The following is a 16,360-nucleotide window of genomic DNA, read 5'->3' on the forward strand; positions in this document are numbered from 1 at the left end:
GAATGTTCTGATACCCTCTGATTGTTTGTAAATAGGGTGACTTGCTTATCCATTTCCATCATAATTACCCTTTGGGCTACTAGGCTTCCGAACGTCCTTAGTATATTTAGGACTGCACTTTCTCTCAGAACATTTATATGTAGCTATGGTTCCTAGACAAAGTACTCTGAGTGTGTAGTCTCCCAAGTAGGTTTTCAGACCCAAAACAGGAGTGACCCTGATCACTACAGTTTTGAAGTCCATTCATAATTGCAATTTCTCCCTGGATTGCCACCATCCCAGAGAGGTAAGGAGGTCAATTGTTAATCATGTATAAGGTGAGAATCTGTAGCTTATGACTAAGGCTGCATGTCTGTCACAGAGGTCATGGAAGTCACGAATTCTGTGACTTCCCGTGATCTCTGTGACTTCTGCAGTGGCCAGCAGCAACAGTTTGGGTGTGTGGGAGGGGGATCAGGGCTGGGGCAGGGAGTTGGGGTGCGGGGCAGCGCTTATTGGTGTGGGGAGCTCCCCAGCTCCCACTGGCATGTACCTGCAGCTCCTAGGTGGAGGGGCCAGGGGGCTCCACGTGCTGCCCACGCTCGCATGCACCGCTCCTGCAGCACACACTGGCTGTGGTTCCCAGCCAGTGGGAACTGCGGAGCCAATGTTTGTGGCGTGAGCAGTACGTGGAGTCCCGCTGGCTGCCCCTCCCCCGAGGAGCTGCTGGGACATGCCTGTCGGAGCTGGGTAGGGAGCCTGCCAGCCCTGCCAACCCTCTCACCCCCCAGCACCAGCAGGGGCCCCGGGTCGTGCGCTACCACCCGCCCTGCTCCAGCATCAGCGGGGGTCCTGGGTTGCCGCCCGCCTCCCGCACGGGTCCCAGGCTATACGCCACCGCCTGCCTCCCCCCAAGCACCGCTGAAAGTCCTGGGCCACACCCCGCCCCAGGACCCGCAACACCGCGGCCCAAGTTTTAGTTAGGGATATATAGTAAAAGTTATGGACAGGTCAAGGTCATGGGCTGTGAATTTTTGTTTACTGCCCATGACCTGTCCCTGACTTTTACTAAAAATACCCATGACTAAAACATATCCTTACCTATGACCACTGAGACCTCAGAGTCCACTGAGATCGATGACTGTAGAGCTGTCCTCTGCATATATATTAGAAACACCTCTATGGCACTTAGAACCATGCTATGCACGTGGTGCCTCCTTCCTTGCCTCAAGAAATTATTTAATAAATGTATGCTGGGTGGTCCTACGGAACCAAGGCTCAATATTGAGAGAAGCTCTGGTAAGAACAGAATCAATAAGGCATGAAGCCCCAAGTGAAACTATAACAGGTGAGTCAAGAGGTTTAAAGATCAGTAGGAAGCAACATGAGCGACCAACACCACATGAGGAAGGGAGCCACTAGGCAGATGAACACAGGGCTCAAAAAATGAGATTTCAAGCCTGCTTTTATTGTCCAAAAGCAATGACGGCAAACTCAGAGCAGCTCCTTCTGAATTACAGCATATAAGATCATTATTTTCTACTTACAAATACCGTTGGAGAGTTTCTAAATTCACATTCTATCTCATTCTGTCCACAGCATCTGATCTAGTACATTTTCAAAGAAAGGTATGTCAACAAAAATAACCTTTTTACCATTAGAATAGTCAGTGAACACTCTCTATTCAGTATTAATATGTAGAGATATCAACTGGCATTGTAAGCCTTCAAATACAGATGGCAAGCAAGATTGTAATTAAGGTCTCTCTCACCCTTGAGCACACTTGTGTCTTTCTATTCTTTTGTATTCCAGTGCCACATACGTATCTTGAAGTATGAAGCCTCTTTTTTCAACAGACTGGCACAAAGAAATCCCTAAACAAATGCCTTCCTAAAATTACATAAAACCTGAACCCATTAAGCAATTATTATTTGTAGAAAAACATCTAGTATAGTATATTCTATTTTAATGCTCTATTCAACATTTACTCTAACTACTATAGCACTTTAAAATAAAATAGAATTTACCCTTGTAAAGACTAGAACCCTAGAGCTATGGAGGAAATTAATTGTGTTTCAAATGTTACTAATTTCCTTATGCTCACTTAAATTTGCCAAAAAGTCATTTTGCCTGGAGCAAAAGAAAAAACAAAAATGAGTACAATTAGTAGGATGACTTCAACATGTTAAGTACATTGCAGAAGAGAATAAGACACAACAAACTAGTTACATTAAGTCCATTCCAAGTGATAGAAGTATTCATGGTAAATTCTACATTTGAGCCCTCTCCTTTGAGAGCAGCCCACCAAAAGTCTTCACTCCTGCTATCAAACTACAAGGGCAAAACTCACTTTGTTTAAGTGCCTGGAAAACCTAACATGAAAGTATTGCTTTTGATTCTGTACATTTTAGGGTGACATGGCTGTAAAGGAAAACCAAGTCCTGTAGTCTATGTAGCACCACAGTCTCTCTCATCTTCCCTTCTATATTTTGAGTCTTCCATCAGAGCCTTTAATCCTCTTCCCACACTTTCCATGACTAGGGTAAATTTGTTTACCATGCTGAGGGGTAGTCTACATTCTACACAAGATTATTCTATAATGCGGCTGGTAGTAGCCTGATTACCAATTGCTTTTAGGCTTATGAATTTTTCTGATATACTGAAAATACAACTCTATTTTGTCCATTGTCTTTCATAAAAGTATATTCCAAAATGCTTTACAGAGAAAATATAGTTACTAAGTTAAAACAAAAAATTCTAGCAGATGGATAAGGGGATTTAAAAGGCATTTGCAAGTGGATTTTGAAAAATAAATGGAAAGTCTAAGTTCAGAGCCAAAGAAAAGCTGTCCCAAATGCCAGGAACTATGCATAAGAAACATCTTGTACCAACAGTGGCAAGACAATAGAATGGGACAAACAGCAGGCTGGTGCTAAACAAGCACACTGAACGGTGAGGTAAGCAGACATGTATACTGTCTACAAGGTAAAGCTAGGACAAATCCAGGGAGAGTTTTAGGGCTTGATCCTGCACCACTGTTGTCAATGGAAGCTTTGCCACAGACTTCAATGGGTGCAGTATTAGGCAGTTAAAAAACAAGGGCAATTTTGAGCTGAATCCAAAGGTCTAATGCATTTGTTTAAGGACAGGGTGGGTTGGTCATGTCTTAATATTTTTAAAAAATTAAATCCAACTCTGATTCCAAAACCACCAAGCAATTAAATATTAAAAAACACAAGAGTGATCCTACAGGACAACTACATAGAAAAAAACAAGCAACCCTATGATCATTCTTCCCTCCCCTTATTTCCCCTATGTCTGTTATCAATTGTGGTGTTACTCTAAACCCTTTGGAAGGGAGGGACCCTGTCACGCTCCTAGTCCTTTATGTCGTATAATAAACAATGACAGGTCAAGTGAGAAAGGAGGAAGCAACATATTGGACATGCTTGAATTTGAAGAGCTCGCGGGAAGCCAAAGGGAGAGGCTATGCTCATGGCAAGAGGGGAGGAAGGCACAGAGGAAGATTTTAACCATGAAGCTAAGGGAATGGAATACATGGGCAACATTGTACAGGTAGCAAAAGCAGATTTTCAAAGGAGATGAGGGAAGAGAATATAACTTCAGAATCAGAAAAGCTAAATGGAAGGATTTATGTTAGCGGATGCTTCTGTCTCAGAGGCATTTATAAAAGACTTTTATCTACATTTCAAATAAGCTTAGCAGAGAAGTTATAGGAAAACTTCATTAAGTTTTGCTTTGTTAGTAGACATATATATAAATAAATAAATACAGTGTATAGCTGTCTTCTGTATATTTCAATTTTAGACTGACCACAGCTGGGAAAGATATTGAAGGGAACCTGAGAACAACTAAAAAAAATACATAGTACTCATTCTGGTGATCTGTATTTGTAGTATTATATAAATATTTGTATATACCTTAACATGCTTATATTGCTTAATTATTTAACAAATTTCAAATAACCTGGTTGTTGATTTTTTTTCTCTAGATGATTACATTAGCTCTTCTAGCCACAGCATCACCCTGGGAGCTCATGTTCAGCTGATTATCTACTATGACCCCCAAATCTTTTTCAGAGTCCGTGCTTCTCAGATGCATATATTTAGCCATATTAAAGCGCATAGTTTGCTTGCGCCCAGTTTACCAAGTGACCCAGATAACTCTGAATCAGTGTCTTGTCCTCTTCATTACTTACCACTCCCCCAATTTTTGTATCATCTGCAAACTTTATCAGTGACAATTTTGTTTTTTTTAGGTCAATGATAAAAAATGCAATCTCTGTGGGACCCCAGTGGAAACAGAGCTGCTTCACGATGATTCCCTGTTTGCAATTATATTTTGAGACTTCGCCAGTTTTTAATCCATTTAATGTGTGCCATGTTAATTTTATATTGTTCTCGATTTTTAATCAAAATGTTTTGCAGTACCAAAGTCAAACACCTTAGAGAAGTCTAAGTATATTATATCAACACTATTACCTTTATCAACCAAATGTGTAATCTTATCAGAAAAAACATCAATTTAGCTTGACAGGATCTAATTAATATTGATTTGCACTAATCATGGTGGTCCTCCTTTCATCCTTTATTATCAAGTCCTGTATCAGCCGCTCCATTATTTAGACAGGGATTGATGTCAGGTTGATAAGCCTATAACTATCCTTTTTAAAAACTGGTACAAGATAGGCTTTTTTCCAGTCTTCTGAAACTTCCCCATTGCTCCAAGACTTATTGAAGGTCAACAATAATGGTTCAGTGAGCTCCTACGCCAACTCTTTTAAAACTCTTGGATGCAAATTATCTGGACCTGCCGATTTAAAAATGTCTAGCTTTAATAGATTGTGTTTAGCACCCTCCAGAGTTAAAAGTGGAATAGAAAGAGTGTTATCATCACTATATGATGAGACTATACATATAATCAGTTTTTTCCCCAAATACAGAACAGAAATATTCTAGTCTAGATTATGTTTAGATCTCATTTATGCTGTCACTTACTTCTAGGAAAGAAAGTAAAATATTGTAGGATACAGTTAATAGCAGTCTTAGTGACACCATTGCTCAGTTGCCCTTCACCTCAAGGTATAGGCACAACCCTAGTCTGTATCCAACATAATCTCAAGATTACTGACAGCTTGTCAACTCTGCTGATGTAGAGACTTGACTTCCAATACCAATTTCAACAATTATCACTGAACTTTTAAATGCTGTGCACTATGACAAATAGAGGTCTCCCTTTGAAACAGTAACTCTGAAAAAAGAGTTAAAAAGTTAGAGGGCAAATCCAGAATATAGCCCGGGTAAACTGCTGAACTGGAATTTGCTGGTTCATTAATGACAGGCACTGACCAGGAAGAAGGAAGCAACATTATGCCAGTGGCAGGACATCTACTGCTTGAAATAAATTCCAAAAAGCTTATTTCAAAGATATCCAGTAAGTACAGCACCTTTAATTTATTCAGGTAGCGTCTTGTGTGGACAACCAACAGGTCTTCTTCAGTAGCTTCTCGTGCCTGTACAATCAAGTCATCTGCAATTAGTTTTTCTTCTGAAACAGCAGGAAAAAAAGGAGGCAGAAAAATTGTTATTCAGCATTGTTGAACTTTCTAATTTTTTTCCCTACAATTTTAGAATCTGGCTTGTAGGTGTTGGAGTTCCTACTTTGCATTACATGGACTTTTAATTCAAAGTGCTAGTAAATGCTTCAAACACACACTCTACACAAGTTATTAATCACATATAAATAATATAACAAAATTGTTTATGGACAAAACTAAAATAATTATAAGAATTTAATAATGCTCATAGACCACTTTATAATTTCAAAGTGCTAATTTCTTTGTTTAAACTGGAAAGGAAAGGTAGGCAGTGAAGGTTTTAAAATAGAAGACAGATGAGGCTAAACAAAAAAATAAATATCCAAAGGGCACTGATAGTTTAAACATGTATAGAATTTGAAAACTCTGGTCCTAGTATCAGCAATTATTCACCTTGATTCTTTAATATATTTTACTGCAAATTCCACAGTCAAGCACTGACATTTAATTCACTGAATCATCAAAGCAGGAAATGCCAAAATTCGAAGAAGAATTACTTAGGGAGTTCTGATAAGAAGTGAACATTTAGGCTTAATTGGTACATTTAACATTGTCAAACCCCTATTGATATTTAATTTGCAGAAGCCTGGAAGCAATTACTTGCTCTCCATATTTGGTGACCTATAGGTAGCTTACATAAAATTAAGTTTTACCAGTACAAACTACTGCTTTCCTAAATATCACCCCAAGATATCTGTACATGGATATATATTATATATGAATGAGATATTTTTAACGCAAGCAGGAACATATGTGGATACATTTTCTGGACGGTATACCGAACTTCATTTCAGTGCATCGGGGATGGCTAAGCAACGCACATGGTGGAAAACAGTTATGCATACTTTATCTATGGTGATCAACTGTTAGAAGTATAACACCAGTGATCATCACATAATTGTTTATGCAGTGTTGCTGTAGCCATGTTGGTCCCAGGATATTAGAGAAACATGGTGGGCGAGGTAATATCTTTTATTGGACCAACTTTTGTTGGTGAGAGAGACAAGCCTTCGAGCTTACACTGAGCTCTTCCCAGACCTGAAGAACTCTGCGTAAGCTCGAAAGCTTGTCTCTCTCACCAACAAAAGTTGGTCCAATAAAAGATATCACCTCACCCACCTTGTCTCTATAATTGTTTATATTATATAGTACTAGAGTATGTCTGCTGAGCAGCTACACTTTGTGAAAAGCCTTCTTAATGCAGCTGCAGAAAGACTACAATCTGACTGATTTTGTTTCCACTGGCATGATATAAAACAAACAAGTCTGTACTGGTAGAACTTTTGTGTTCCTACTGACCAAGGCTTGAAAAACCCATCTTGCCCATTCACCCAGCTCATGTAGAAATTTTTCCTAGATGAGCAGGGCCAAGGAGGCAACAACTTCTTTCCTGAAGAAGGGAGAAGTAAGTATAAGAATAGAGTAGCCAAAATGCCTCTAGCAGTTTTCCAGTCAGGGGATGCAGAGAACAGAGTGCCTCTTCTCTTCTACGAAATGGGAGAGGGGAGCAAAGTGTCTGGGGCCATCAGTTTTTCCTTGAGGAACTGGAAAGTGAAGAGCAGAGGTGTCCACATGGAGCAGAGGAGCTGGAAGAAACACCAGCGTGTCCAGAAGGGCATCCACCTCAGAGGAGCTCAACAAAGGTAGAAGGACCGAGTGTTCATTCATCGGTGGACGGAGGGGATGGAAGTCAGGATTCATTGATTGAAGAGGGGGACTGGGAAAGATCCCAGAATTCATTAACTGGGGTGAATATCAGAATGCATTTAATGTGCATGCGTGTGCTCCTGAGGGGAAGAATTTAATTCATGTGCAGAGACAGAGTTGCTTTATTGACGGAGGAGTGAATATGTGGCAATGTCAATGGAATAGGCATGGCTCTGGGTGGGCCACTGGTTTGGGCATGGTGTGTTTGACACGTGTTTTTGACCTGGCCAAGTAAGATCACTCCTCGGGTGAAAAGGTGTTGAGGTTTTACAGGCTCTGACCTTAATTCTTATATTTGAAATTCCCAACAGCATTTCTGCACCGAACTTTTCATCTGTGTAAACAGTAATATTAGTGCTTCTCAGCACACTAATCTTTATGCCTCTATCAGATGGTCTCAATGCACTTTTCAAACATTAATTATCACAACAATATTATGAGATAGTAAGGGATGGATATATGCAAGCCACAGCTAGTCTCCTTCTTCCTGAAATGTCATTTGCTACTTAATTTGTAATATATTAGGTTCCATCAGCAATCTCAAGAGTAAGTCAGATTCACACCATATATAATTTAATGCAGCAAGACAGTCATTAAAATTCTTTTTAGTGGTAAGAGTCAGGGTGGAATGTTCTCTCTTCTGCTATAGCATTCCAAAGAGAGATTGAAGCAACCAAAATGCTCCAGTTACAGTTAGTCATACTCAGTGCTTCCCCTTGGAAGTCATGTATTTTACATGTTTACAAGGATCACAATGCATAAGAAGGATTTTTTCATTCATTTCAGTAGAATTGGAGCCATCGTGCAGTTTTAGTTTCAGGGTTAGCTTTAAAATAAATAGTAACTGGAACTGCAAAACAGCATCTGCTTCCATTGTATAAAGACAACCTTTTATTAATTTATGTTCCCCTCTTATCACCTTGTAATTTAGTACTGAAAGAAAACATTTAGTAACCAATTTGTAACCACAATGAACACTAAGTACTTTAAATGTCAAAATGTTCATTACATCATTATGATTTGAAAAACAAAACAGAGTCTGTTGCTAAAGTGGTCTATTGTGGATAGGGGTCATCTGTGTCTGACAAGTGTTTGATAGTATATGTCAAAAGGGAGTCTCTCAGAATATGTATGTCAACTGGCATTAATTTGGCCTTCTTTATGATAGTCTCAGAGAGACTAAAAATTAAATGGGTACTGGGATTGAACTCTAACAAATGTGGATAGAACAGATCTGGTATACTTGCACTTTTTCATCCTGCATTGCACCTGTTCTGAGGATAAATAATTTACTGAGTACCACCAGGATGCTTTGTACTCTAAAAACATAGGGCATTTGCCTTCTACACCTGAATCAGCACAAGCACAAGAGTCCCCTGTTAGAGTCCAACAGAACAGACAAACATGTTTAAGATTCTCAAACAATTTTACGATAATTTCTCTTTAAAATATGTAGCACAAACAGAATAGCTATATGGTTTTTATAAATGTTTTATGGGTATGCATTTGGGATCTTCTCTACCATATACAGTTTGTGAAGTACTTTGGCAGTTTGAAAAATTCACTTGATCCTCTGTTATTGAAAAGTTGGGAACTTTCTGCAGTGATTGGAATTTTGCATGCTAAGCAACCATTAAAGATATTTCTAGCTTTTCCAATTTGAAAATAACCTACTAATGCATTGCTGCCTTCATGAGTCTTTATACAGGCAGCTCCTGTACTTTTGCTGTTGCTTATAGTTTTGCCAAGCAGTGGGTCAGAATGAAATTAACCAACTAGTTACTTTTCCTGCTGTTTTTCAAACCAAATGGCAGAGTGAAACTGACAACCATTATGTGAGTTTCACTCTACACACACACAGCACCACAGAAATGCAGCCACAACTGGGGTGGAAAGTTCTTTGCAAAATATTGGTGGGGAAGAAAGTGCCAAGGACAGTGGAGTAAACCCATGCTTTAAAGAAAACTGCTACAGTTTCTTTAATGTCGAAGCAGAGCAGATAGAGTCTCAGTTTTTAAATTCTCACTTGCAAGAGCCTCAGCAGTATAAAGTGCTTGGACCTCAATTTACATAAGAAACATTATGGGTAAGTTAAACTTGCTGAGATTTAAGCTTGTGGTTTCACATACATTAAAGTATTACAAAGGTGATACATTTAAAAAGAAAAAAGCTAGGTTTGCCCAGAAAGTAAAAGCAAGACAGACAGTAATGCAGATCAACTATTGTCTATATTAGCAATAACTATAGTTAATGTGTACAGAGCCTGCATGCAATTACTTCTTCTGTTCCATTTTCTTTGCACAAGTGTCAGTTTAACACCACTTAAACAAAAGTTGGATAGTAAGTGTAACCTTGTCGTTATGTTACCTTTCAAGAAATTGATTACTTTCCCCCATTTCCCTGCATCAAACGGATGTAGCTTCTCCAATCCCATAAATGTGATGTTGTAGTCCGGAGAATATACAATAGGCCAGCATGTTGGTGGGACTTCATGATACAGCTCAGTTCTGTGAGGCCTTAAGGGAAAAAAAATAGAACCATCACTGTTCCTAATGATTGGTAAAGGAAAATCTAATCACCTCACCCCACGTTAAGCAGTGGCGCCATTGTCTGGCTTGTTGAGAATATAAGAATAGCCACACTGGGTCAGACCAACGGTCCATCTAGTCCAGTGTCTTGTATTCTAACAGTGGCTAATGCCAGATGCTTTAAAGGGAATGAACAGAACAGGGCAATTATCAACTGATCCATCCCATCATCCAGTCCCAACATCTGGCAGTCAGAGACATAGGGACACCCAGAGCATGCGGTCGCAACCATGGCCATCTTGGCTAATAGTCATTGATGGACCTATCCTCCAGGAACTTATTTAATTCATTTTTGAATCCAGTTATAGCTTTTGCCTTCATCACTGGCCAAGTTCCACAGGTTGACTGCGTTGTGTGAAGAAGTACTTCCTTTTGTTTTAAACCTGCTGCCTATTAATTTCTTTGGGTGACCCCTGGTTCTTGTGTTATGTGAAGGAGTAAAAATTCCTTATTCACTTTCTCCATCCCATTCATGATTTTATAGGCTAACATATCCCCCCCATTGCCTCTTTTATAAGATGAATAGTCCCAGTCTTTTTAATCTCTCCACATATGAAAGCTGTTCCATACCCTTGTTTTTGTTACCCTTTGCTATACCTTTTTCCTTTTCTAGTATATCTTTTTTTGAGATGGGGCGATCAGAAATGCATGCAGTATTCTAGGTTTGGGCATACCATGAACTTATATAGCAGCATTATGATATTTACTGTCTTATTAGCTATCCCTTTCCCAATGGTTCCTAACATTCCATTAGTTTTTTCTGTCATAGCACATTAAGCAGATGTTTTCATAGAACTATCCACAGTGACTCACAGATTCTTTTTCTGAGTGTTAATAGCTAATTTGGACGGCATCATTCTGTATGTATAGTTGGAATTATGTTTTCCAATATGTATTACTTTGTATTTATCAACATTGACTTTCACCTGCCATTTTCTCGCACAGTTACCCAGTTTTGTGAGATCCCTGTGTAACTCTCTGAAGTCAGCTCTGGACTTAACTCTCTTGGGTAATTTTGCATCTGCAGACTTTGCCACCTCACTGTTTCCCTCCTTTTCCAGATCATTTATGAATATGTTGAACCGCACTGGTCCCAGTACAGATCCCTGGAGGACACCACTATTTACCTCTCTCCATTCTAAAAACACTTTTTTATAATCAGTTCTCCCTTTTGTCTGTGTGGGTTATTTTTCACATAACAATGGAGAGAAATTAAACACACACAAAAACCTCAAGAAAATATGGCTGTAATTCAGGATGGATGAAAAAGCATTTTTTAAAAAATGGATTTTTTTATTTAAATTAACTGTTTATTTTTAAAAGAAAAGTATTTAAATTTGAAATTATGGAAAACTAATGTTAAGGCTAAACTTACTATATTCTATTAAAATCATGTACATTAAATAATGAAAATATTAAACAATACATTTGCTGCCAAAATTTAAAAGAAAGTCAAATCCCTGAACTGGTGAAAGGTCACTAAGCTAAGCACGTGGAACCAAAGTTTGTTGAAGTGCTACAACCAGCTTTTGACAGTAGTAGAGAGAATATATTTTTCTTTTCAGTTTATTCAACTAGTTTAGTTCAAAGATTAATTCATACAGGGTTAAAAAACCAATTGGGAGCTTAAAAAGAACAAAAGCTTGTTTCCTCTTCCAATCTATGAATAAAAACAAGCTGTGAGAGGATGAGATCTACTCATTCTAAAGTCTTGAAGGACACGGTGACCAGAAACAATCAGTTCAATTCACTAACTACGATAATACCTGTAATTAATAAATTATTTATTTTCAATGCAAAACATATTTTGCTAACTTACTTTTTCTTCTTATGTATCCAAAACATTTAACGCAGTTTGGTTTACTTAATAAAAATAATTTTAAAATGCTGGTTTTGTGCTTTTTTAATTGTATTCCAATTTCCATCCAATTGCAGGTTGGCACAAATCACAAATAACAAATTAATCTAGTAAATAATAAATGCATCATTTCTCATTTTCTAACATAACAAAATGGTAAAAATTAAGAATCTGAATAAATATATGTTAAGCTATATATATTGCTTAAATAAATGTGTATAGATATGGTGTATCCTCCTACTTAGCAAAATGAAGCACCAAATTTAGTGTAAAAGCTATATTTAGCTGCACATCAACTTGTTTTAAGGGTTATTGGCCAATGAGATTCAACCTTTCTTCAGGAAAACAAGAAGTACAAATGGAAAAACTAATTAAAATCAATTATTTAAATCAAAGTTTCCTGTTTCTTGATTTCAAATCATAATTAAAAATGGTGATTGATATCAGTCCATCCTGCTGTAAAACCACAAAAATTGGTAAGGGTACTCTTGGGTTCTCCATAAATTACTTAAAGCTTTAGGAGTGGGTGGGTCCTTAAGTTTGCATGTTTATTTCCAGTGTTACAAAGTATTATAAATGGTCTTGAAAATCACCAAAAATGTATTACATAATTTATGAACAGCTCCTCAGGAGCAGCTGTAGTATCTGAAACTACTTTTAACTCATTTTTAAAACTGAGCGGATTTCACGTTGACTACATCTATTAAAATAATGTCAAGAATAACAGCTAAGGGAAAAAGAGATTATGAGATGGGAGGAAAGCTGGATGGTCAGATGAGCTACAATAATAGATAGCCCATGGATGAAAGCAGAGCAACACAAAAAGGCTGTTCCCCCAGGAGCTGTGCTAGAGACTGTGGTACAAAACCGTGAAGCAGGTCAGAGAAAAGAAGCGGATGTTGGACAAGTGGAGGAAACTGACTTGGGAGGGGAAAGAGAGAGACTCTGGAGCGACGGGTGCTGCAGAAACAAGATGCCTGGAGTGGTCCAGGGGTGACAGGCGGGTGCAGAGGAAGCTGGGAGGGGAGCAGCAAGGGAGCGTCTCCCTAGGGCGGGGCAGGTAAGAGGGCTGTTGGGAGTGGGGGCCTACGGCAGGAAGCCGGCGCTTGGCGTCTCCTGTGCTGGTTCAAATCCCGCTGCCGTCACCTGCAAGGACGGTCCCCGCCAGGCTCCGCCCCCCGGGGCGATGCAGGCCGGTGCCCGCCAGCCCGGCCAGGACCGGCTCTGAGTCAACCGCACCTGCCTACGGGGCGGAGACCGCGACCATGGGGGGCCCTGATGGAGCCCCCAGCGGGCCTCGGCCGGGCTGCCAGGCCTGGGGCACGGCAGCCCCGGGCCCGCGCCCTCCCTCCCGGCAGCGCGGTGGGGGCGCCACAACCGCTGTCCCCGACTCAGGGTGCGAGGCCCGCGCCACGCCGGGAGGGGCCGGCCCTGGCCCCGCCTGCCGAACAAGGCCCGGGCCGGCCTGGATCGCGTCAGCTACTCACATCCCCCCGGCCGCCTTCAGCCAGCCAGCGCTCCGCCGCGGGAGGGGCCGGGCCGCGCCGCGCCGCCCCCCTCACACCGCGGGCGGGAGGAGGAGGAGACACGAGAGGCCCCGCCCAGCCCAGCCCAGCCCAGGACGGAGCGCGCGGCACTGGCTGGGCAAGGGAGCGGGAGGGCTTGGGGGTGGAGCCCCGGGCTGGGGGCCAGGAGCTAGGAAGGGGGCCCTGGGCTGGGAGGAGGAGAGAGGCGGGGCCCTAGGAAGGGGGCCCTGGGGTGGGCTGGGGGGGGGAGGAGGAGGAAGGTGTGAGGTGTAAGAGTGTCTTGCCCCAAGAGCACCGACGAGTTCGCACAGGCATCATCTCCTCCCATCTCCCTGGTCCTTCCCCTTCCTTTGCAGGACACCTCAGCTCGGAGCAAAGGGCAGCACCTGGACACACACGCACACCGTTTTCCTTTTCCTTACTGTGGGTGACACTTTGCCAATTTCATCTCTGCTGCTTAGGCTCCTGTCTTTGCAGGCCAGCAAGCAACACCCACTTCGCTCACCTTTTCCAGCTCTGTCTCGGAGCACAGGCTGAGTGTAAAAGAGCTGAAAGAGGCCTGTACACAGGTACAGGAGGAAAGGGTCACACAGAGATCACAGCCCCACTCAGGCTGCCAGCAGAAGTTTTACTGCCCCTGCCTGTCACTCTACACAGTAAGGCTGGATTTGCTCTGTACTTGGATGGGTGACTTTCCAAGCCATACTTTAAATGCTTCCTGTTGGCAATTCAGTGGCTGTCACCCTGAGTTACTACAGGTTTCAGAGTAGCAGCCATGTTAGTCTGTATCCGCAAAAAGAAAAGGAGTACTAGTGGCACCTTAGAGACTAACAGATTTATTAGAGCATCACACGCAGGGCAGGCCCGTCTCTCCTCGGGACCCGGGAGCCGGCACCCACAGCCGACCTGCTTTCCTGATCCCAACGCAATGTTCCCCAAAAACTCCACCCTGTCCTGCCACACGAGCGGGGCACGAGGGGGGGCAACGGGAGAGTGGATGGGGCAACGGGGCGCATGGGACCGGCTGCCGTGACACTGCTCCTCCACGAACAGGACGAGCTCACAGTACTTGTGGCACCTTAGAGACTAACAAATTTATTAGAGCATAAGCTTTCGTGGGCTACAGCCCACTTCATTGGATGCATAGAATGGAACAAAAAGTAAAAAGATTATATATATATATATATATATATATACAGACAACACTGGAAGTAGCCATACCAACTGTAAGAGGCTAATTAGTTAAGATGAGCTATTATCAGCAGGAGAAAAAAACTTTTGTAGTGATAATCAAGATGGCCCATTTAGACAGTTGACAAGAAGATGTGAGGATACTTAACATGGGGAAATAGATTCAATATGAGTAATGACACAGCCACTCCCAGTCTCTATTCAAACCCAAGTTAATGGTATCTAGTTTGCATATTAATTCAAGCTCAGCAGTTTCTCGTTGGAGTCTGTTTTGAAGCTTTTCTGTTGAAAAATGCCACCTTTAAGTCTGTTACTGAGTGACCAGAGAGGTTGAAGTTTTCTCCTACCAGTTTTTGAATGTTATGATTCCTGATGTCAGATTTGTGTCCATTTATTCTTTTGCACAGAGACTGTCCGATTTGGCCAGCGTACATGGCAGAGGGGCATTGCTGGCATATGATGGCATATATCACATTGGTAGATGTGCAGGTGAATGAGCCCCTGATGGCATGGCTAATGGGATTAGGTCCTATGATGGTGTCACTTGAATAAATAAGTGGACAGAGTTGGCATCGGGCTTTGTTGCAAGGATAGGTTTCTGGGTTAGTGTTTTTGGTGTGTGGTTACTGGAGAGTATTTGCTTCAGGTTGGGGGGCTGTCTGTACGCGAGGACTGATCTGTCTCCCAAGATCTGTAAGAGTGAGGGGTCATTTTTCAGGATAGGTTGTAGATCTTTGATGATGCTCTGGAGAGGTTTTAGTTGGGGGCTGAAGGTGACAGCTAGTGGCGTTCTGTTATTTTCTTTGTTGGGCCTGTCCTTTAGTAGGTGACTTCTGGGTACCCTGCTGGCTCTGCCAATCTGTTTTTTCACTTCAGCAGGTGGGTATTGTAGTTGTAAGAATGCTTGATAGAGATCTTGTAAGTGTTTGTCTCTGTCTGAAGCCCTGCATGAGGTTAGAAGGCACTGTGCTGTCTTTTACATGAGATGTAACACAGAGGTCCTCACTACTTGTGGGTATTACAATTCTTGGCCAAATTGCAAGATAGATTATTACACTCGGCTACCTAAATTCTCCCTTCTTTTTTCTGTGCTAAGTTGTGTGGGTTTCTTGAGATGTTAGAGAGCTGCCATTTCACTGGTAGGTCAAATAATTGCTAGACAGCATCTATGGAGGGTGAAGTGCTTTAGAACAAGAGGTGCAGAGGAGCAACTACAAATTGAACTCCAGAGTTAGCACCCACCAGCACAGGCTATTGCACGTTGCATTACTGGCAATTGCTAGAGGCAGGGGACTTGATCTGCTTTGCCAATCGGTAAGTGCAGCATAACAAATGCTATATATTCCTAAACGCATCATGATATTGTAATACATCTCTGGCTGCACTCTCAACAATAGGGATAGATCTCAGGCCTCTATTGTTAGGTATGCTTTGCAGTGAGTCATTCCAGTAGCAAACAGGTTAGTTATCACAATGTATACAAGTGGGATGAGAGAGACTCTAGCTTTATTATTTTAATAAAGATTAAGTATTTCGTGAATGACTTCCACTTGGGTGTTCTGTGATTCATGTTTTATTGCTTAAATTAAAGGAAAATAGGGGCTATATTGGCCCTTACCCATTGTGATCCAGATAGTCAGAGGAGAAGCAATCATGTATATGAATGCAAACAGCTACAATTCAGCCAGCAGAGAGCAGTAGTGCTTTTGTCCACTAGCCAGTATAAAATTACAGGCTATAGACAGTATCAAGGCTGTCACCCAATGGGACTTCAATGATGAATATGTTTGGTTAGTTTTTTGTTTGTTTGTTTGTTTTTAAAGGATCTCTTACACTTGGGACTCGGTACTGGACTTTTAGTGGCACACAAGAATTATGAAAGATCAATTGAAGA

General features: G+C 41.3%; 1 protein-coding gene across 2 annotated transcripts in view; it reads right to left on the reverse strand.

Annotated features, from left to right (window-relative positions):
• The window catches only part of HDAC11 (histone deacetylase 11), a 66,936-nt gene extending 53,595 nt beyond the window's left edge, over positions 1 to 13,341 (reverse strand). For both annotated transcript variants that reach the window (XM_048858467.2, XM_048858466.2), the window contains exons 1-3: positions 13,237 to 13,341; positions 9,671 to 9,819; positions 5,447 to 5,547 (exon numbers count right to left, since the gene is read on the reverse strand). In XM_048858467.2, coding sequence (XP_048714424.2) covers positions 5,447 to 5,547; positions 9,671 to 9,819; positions 13,237 to 13,238 — 252 coding nt within the window. In that variant the 5' untranslated portion in view covers positions 13,239 to 13,341. The remainder of the gene's footprint in view (positions 1 to 5,446; positions 5,548 to 9,670; positions 9,820 to 13,236) is intronic.
• Positions 13,342 to 16,360: the final 3,019 nt, after the last annotated feature.

The sequence above is a fragment of the Caretta caretta genome, chromosome 7 (assembly GCF_965140235.1).
Source record: "Caretta caretta isolate rCarCar2 chromosome 7, rCarCar1.hap1, whole genome shotgun sequence".
In the NCBI taxonomy this organism is placed as follows: domain Eukaryota; kingdom Metazoa; phylum Chordata; order Testudines; family Cheloniidae; genus Caretta; species Caretta caretta.